The following is a 6,201-nucleotide window of genomic DNA, read 5'->3' on the forward strand; positions in this document are numbered from 1 at the left end:
ATATGTTGATACCTTTGCAAAATATTAGTGTTTTAAAAATCCTTAGTAGTTTTGCATCAACACCCAACTGAATTACATATGCAAAATATTACACTCACAGACAAAGAATCGTAAACTTTCTCTTTGGAGTTCATCACTCTTCAGACCCGGAAGAATGTGATCGCAATTCCAAAACCACCACTGCTCCAAACCATCAAGACTTCCACCCGAGACTACATTCGGGACACTTGTTCAACGACCAAGGCAATGCAAGTATCGTACATTTAAATAAACAAAACAGAGGTTTAGTATAAGCTGTAGACAGCACTGATGGTTTCACTCAGGTGGTTAATTGACTCTTTTCATCGCTACATTCTCTTGTCTCTCTCTGACTGCTTCTCACTGACCATTCCCCCATGCATAAGTGATTTCATGTTTGTTTGTTTGTTTAGTTGATTCTACCTCGTAAATTAATGTCCCTTTACGATTCCGATTCGAGCTACATGCTAATGCAATGGTACTTTAAGAAACTTATTTACTGTGGCCAAGAACATAAAATTGATTAGAGTTGATATAAAAATTATAGTGAATGTTCGCTGGACAAACAGATTAGTTGATGGAAAATTAATTCTGCTACAGTTACTCCTGGCAGCTGATATAAATAATTATAATTAATCATAATAAACTGTAATTATTTATATACATTTCCATTTTGAGCTAAATTGTCACAGCGCATCTATGTCTCTCACTATTAAAAACCTGCACCTGACAAGTGCACCCTTAACGGAAAGTTCAACTTTCCCAAAATGACTTTAATTTCTCAAAAAGATGCCAAAAATAACTTTTATAAGGCCTCATGTCTAAGACACAATCAACTGCGATAAATTTGTGATCAGAGAAAGACATGGGGACAGTAGTTCTCTATTTCTCATATTTCATATTTTCATCATGTTCAATTTGTTTTCCCTCTTGTTAGTCTCTTTTTGAGCCGAATTACCTGATTGTCTAATTGGAGTAATACGTTTCCTCAGGTGAAAATGCTTTTGTTGTGAAAGCTCCTTGTAGCTACTTACTTTTCATGCCCACATCACAGATGAGACAAAGTTATCAAGGTCAGGGAAGAAATTATGGACTTCTACACCTGCTTTACCTTTCCTCAACAGAGTACAAATCCTTCTCATGTTCACCTACCATTTCCGTGAAATCTGACCATTGTTCATCATCTTTAATGCTATCATCAGTTTGCTGAGTCCGTCTACTTCAACAGCCAGGCCTTCCTCAGACTTCCAACAACACTGTTAGTATCATCAACAGCATTAAACCCAATGAACTAGAACCAAGCTGTTCACTGCTCATAGGTTTTCTAAAACCAGGCTTTTCACTACTCACAGTAACTTTATCAAGCTTATTCACCTCATTCTGTCCCTTCACATCAGTAGCTCCATCAAACTGCTCAGGGCCTTTTCTTCCTTTCCCCTTAGTGCGATGATCAGCGTTATTTGTATCCATATGAGATGAAGATGGATGAGGCTCATTTAACACTTCTTTGTGCGGACATGAAAAAACGTTTGTGGCCCAAATCACCACATTCAAAACATTTAAGACTCTCAGTGCTAGCATACACCATGTATGAGTTATCTCCATGAGAAACACTTAAAGAGACTTCTAGTGTGCACTCTGATGAGATTTGAAACATGTAGACTACACGTCTAAAAGAGAGCACGTTTAAGCGCAGGATTTTTGCAACCTAACGGAATCATTTTGATGGGGTTTGCAATCTTCCCGAATCTCATTAATTCTTTAATGATGGCATCATTAGGAATAAATGGAGAGACATTAGAAATAGTGATTTTAGTAGCTTGAGTGGACAGCGGGGTGATCAGTACAAAAACTTTTTTCACCCATATTCCGCTCAAAGTAAGCTGATTCACTAAAGCTAAAAATTCACTAAAGTCAAAAAAACAAAGATCGCTTTTCTCATTTGTGAGGCTGACAGTATGTTCTCAAACCCGACCTGCTCTCCTAAAACTAAGAGCAACTCCTCTACTGTAACACCAGGGTCTGACAAACACCTGCACCCAATACGGAGTGAAAGAACAGGTGGTGTTCCCTGCATTGGAGCAGCCGCCATCCCGGCATTTTATTACCGCTCCACCCGTGGTACACCACGTAAAAGACTACAACTAGCTGACTAAAAAGAGGGGTAACACTTTATAATAATGTTCAGTTGTAAGTAATTTATAAGCAATTAGTTAATGATGAAATAATCATTTACAAAATATTTATATAAGATTACTAAGTGATATGCTAACAATGTGTATGTTTTGTTTATTCATTTACAAGTAATTAGTTAATAATTAACTAATCATTTACAAAACATGACTATGCATTCATAAACGATTAATAAGTGATATGATTAAGTTATAAATAATTTACAAGTGATTAGATAATGATGAACTAATAATTTACAAAACATCATTATACGTTCAGATTAGGGGATGCAGAAATATTTATGAATTATTTATTCATGTGTTTACAACATGTGTTTTTAATAGGTTTTGAAAATTAGTTGTGTGTACTACAATGTAAGGGCTGACTGGTGAGGGTAAAGATGGTAAACACATGGAGTATTTTAGCGCTGTGCACCTGATGTGATTTTCAGTGAAGGGTAAAACTGGTTCACATTATCACTAGATCCCACACACTCCACACAGAACACAGGTCTGTGCTGATGAGAGAAAGGGTTTACACATTTATTCACTTGACAGCAAATAATTTATTATTTAAAAAAGAAAATAGTTTTAGAATAATTGCATTTTTGTGCTTTTCAACATATCACTTATTAATCATTTATAAACACATAGTCATGTTTTGTAAATGATTATTTCTTCATTAACTAATTACTTGTAAATTAACTTGTAACTGAAAAAAGCTCCATCACGTGCGTTCAGCTGGAGCGGCAAGTAATACACAGAGCCGTAAAGCACTGACAAGCTACGCCAAAATCGCGCTCAAAATCGAATTCGATTTTGCGCGCGATTTGACGTAGCTTGTCAGTGCTTTACGGCTCTGTGTATTACTTGCTCTGTGTACTGAACGCACGTGATGGAGCTTTACTACTAATCAAAGCACCGGCTTCATTGACTAAATGCGCCTCACGACATCGTGCGATTAATCGTGCAGCCCTACTTACATCTGAACGTTATTATAAAGTGTTATCAAAAGGGGGAAAACAAATAATAAGAAATATTAATCCACTCACTCGCACCAACACACCCTACTACCATACAGACTCACTTAACACATGCGCACAGAGAGAGAGAGAGAGAGAGAGAGAACAAAAGAGTGAGTCGTCAACAAATCAGTGATGCGCCCGCACACATACACACAAACACACACATCACATTGAATTTTAAATTGTTTATAGAATGCAAAAATGTTGATTTGTTCTGTATTCGTTTATTATACATGCATACATACATGCATGTACTGTATTTATTTATTTATTATATTATTATTATTATTTTATTTTTACGTATTTATTTACTAAACATCTGTTCAAGATTCATTGTGAACTCTATGCTTTGGCAATACATTGTAACAATTGTCATGCCAATAAAGCACATATTGAATTGAATTGAGAGAGAGAGAGAGAGAGAGAGAGAGAGAGAGAGAGAGAGAGAGAGAGAGAGAGATTACACAACAGTGCAGAATATAAACAATTTTACTTTCTGTCTAAAACTTTTGTATCCAACTGTAGACCGCAGGTAGATTTGTAGTAGGCTAATGAAGGGAAAAACAGAAGTTTCCTATAATGTTTCCCTCTTAAAGTTGCTTGTCAGGGTGTCTGTAATTATTACAATCACGAAATTAATGGAAAACACAAACCTCAGTATGCTGAGTTGATTTGGACTCTTCAGTCCAGAAGCGAGCAGTGTCACTCCAGAATCCCGCAGGTCATTGTTACTCAGATCAAGCTCTCTCAGGTGTGAAAGGTTTGAACTCAGAGCTGATGCCAGAGCAGCACAACCTTCCTCTTTCACCAAACAGTCAGATAATCTACAACAACAGTAATAATGTTAGTGTGATTAATTTAAGAGGTGCTTTAGATCTTATTTCTAGGAATTGGGGACAGCAGCATGAATGTGTGGTGTGTGATTATTGCAATATAAAAGTAGTTTTAATTAATGAATCAGATTAATCATGGCTAATTTCAGAAGAATGTGCATTAATTGTTTTTTTAATTGATTGACAGCACACACACACACACACACACACACAGACATATATATATATGCTATCTATCTATCTATCTATCTATCTATATATATATATATATATAGAGAGAGAGAGAGAGAGAGAGAGAGAGAGAGAGAGAGAGCATATAGCATATATATGTCTCATTAGCTACACTATATAAGTTTGATTCAGTTCCTTGTTTGTTGTCCGTTCTTAATGTTAGTTTTCGTCGTGTTGGCGTGTTTTCCCTGCTGTTCCTGTTTGTTCCTGTTCCCTGTTTGGATTATACTATTAAAGCACATTTGTATTATTTCCTCGTCCCTGCGGCTCCTTCCTGTACACGACCCTGACAGTTTCCCTCTTAAACTTGCTTGTCAGGGTGTCTGTAATTATTACAATCACAAAATTAATGGGAAACACAAACCTCAGTATGTTGAGTTGACAGTTTGGACTCTTCAGTCCAGCAGCGAGCAGTTTCCCTCCAGAATCCTGCAGATGATTGTTACTCAGATCAAGCTCTCTCAGGTGTGAAAGGTTTGAACTCAGAGCTGATGCCAGAGCAGCACAACCTTCCTCTTTCACCAAACAGTCAGATAATCTACAACAACAGTAATAATGTTAGTGTGATTAATTTAAGAGGTGCTTTAGATCTTATTTCTAGGAATTGGGGACAGCAGCATGAATGTGTGGTGTGTGATTATTGCAATATAAAAGTAGTTTTAATTAATGAATCAGATTAATCATGGCTAATTTCAGAAGAATGTGCATTAATTGTTTTTTTAATTGATTGACAGCACACACACACACACACACACACACAGACATATATATATATGCTATCTATCTATCTATCTATCTATCTATATATATATATATATATAGAGAGAGAGAGAGAGAGAGAGAGAGAGAGAGAGAGAGCATATAGCATATATATGTCTCATTAGCTACACTATATAAGTTTGATTCAGTTCCTTGTTTGTTGTCCGTTCTTAATGTTAGTTTTCGTCGTGTTGGCGTGTTTTCCCTGCTGTTCCTGTTTGTTCCTGTTCCCTGTTTGGATTATACTATTAAAGCACATTTGTATTATTTCCTCGTCCCTGCGGCTCCTTCCTGTACACGACCCTGACAGTTTCCCTCTTAAACTTGCTTGTCAGGGTGTCTGTAATTATTACAATCACAAAATTAATGGGAAACACAAACCTCAGTATGTTGAGTTGACAGTTTGGACTCTTCAGTCCAGCAGCGAGCAGTTTCCCTCCAGAATCCTGCAGATGATTGTTACTCAGATCAAGCTCTCTCAGGTGTGAAAGGTTTGAACTCAGAGCTGATGCCAGAGCAGCACAACCTTGCGCAACGTTCCCTAAAAGTTGTCTAAAGGTGACGAATGTCCCGAACATTTACAGAACATTGGAGACGTTCCTAAAACGTCCTCTTTTGGTTACGAAAGTTCTGGTGCTCAATGTTCATTATACGACTTAAGGGGGACGTTCCATTTTGGTTATTTTTTGGTCACATAAGAACGTTACAAAGAGGACATTTGGGACATTTAGAGAACGTTCTCACATGGTCCTCTTTTAGTCATATAATAACGTTCGCAATATGACTTTAGGAGGACGTTCTATATTGGTTATTCTGTGGTCATATAACAACGTTACAAAGAGGACATTTAGGACGTTAACAGAACGTTCTCACATGGTCCTCTTTTAGTCATATAATAACGTTCGCAATATGACTTTAGGAGGACGTTCTATATTGGTTATTCTGTGGTCATTTAACAACGTTACAAAGAGGACATTTAGGACGATAACAGAACGTTCTTACATGGTCCTCTTTTAGTCATACAATAACGTTTGCAATATGACTTTAGGAGGACGTTCTATATTTGGTCCTCTTTTAGTTATATAATAACGTTCGCAATATGACTTTAGGAGGACGTTCTATTTTGGTTATTCTATGGTCACATAAGAACGTTATAAAGAGCAC

General features: G+C 36.8%; 1 protein-coding gene across 1 annotated transcript; it reads right to left on the reverse strand.

The window, feature by feature from the left end:
* Nucleotides 1-3,743: 3,743 nt before the first annotated feature.
* On the reverse strand, nucleotides 3,744-5,615 carry LOC127160942 (ribonuclease inhibitor-like). Its single transcript, XM_051103577.1, has 3 exons — nucleotides 5,419-5,615; nucleotides 4,643-4,816; nucleotides 3,744-4,038 (listed from the first exon to the last, which is right to left on the reverse strand). Exons 1-3 carry the CDS (start codon nucleotides 5,613-5,615, stop codon nucleotides 3,789-3,791), a joined length of 621 nt encoding a protein of 206 aa, XP_050959534.1. The 3' UTR covers nucleotides 3,744-3,788.
* Nucleotides 5,616-6,201: the final 586 nt, after the last annotated feature.

This window comes from Labeo rohita, unplaced genomic scaffold, assembly GCF_022985175.1.
Source record: "Labeo rohita strain BAU-BD-2019 unplaced genomic scaffold, IGBB_LRoh.1.0 scaffold_500, whole genome shotgun sequence".
NCBI classification, from domain to species: domain Eukaryota; kingdom Metazoa; phylum Chordata; class Actinopteri; order Cypriniformes; family Cyprinidae; genus Labeo; species Labeo rohita.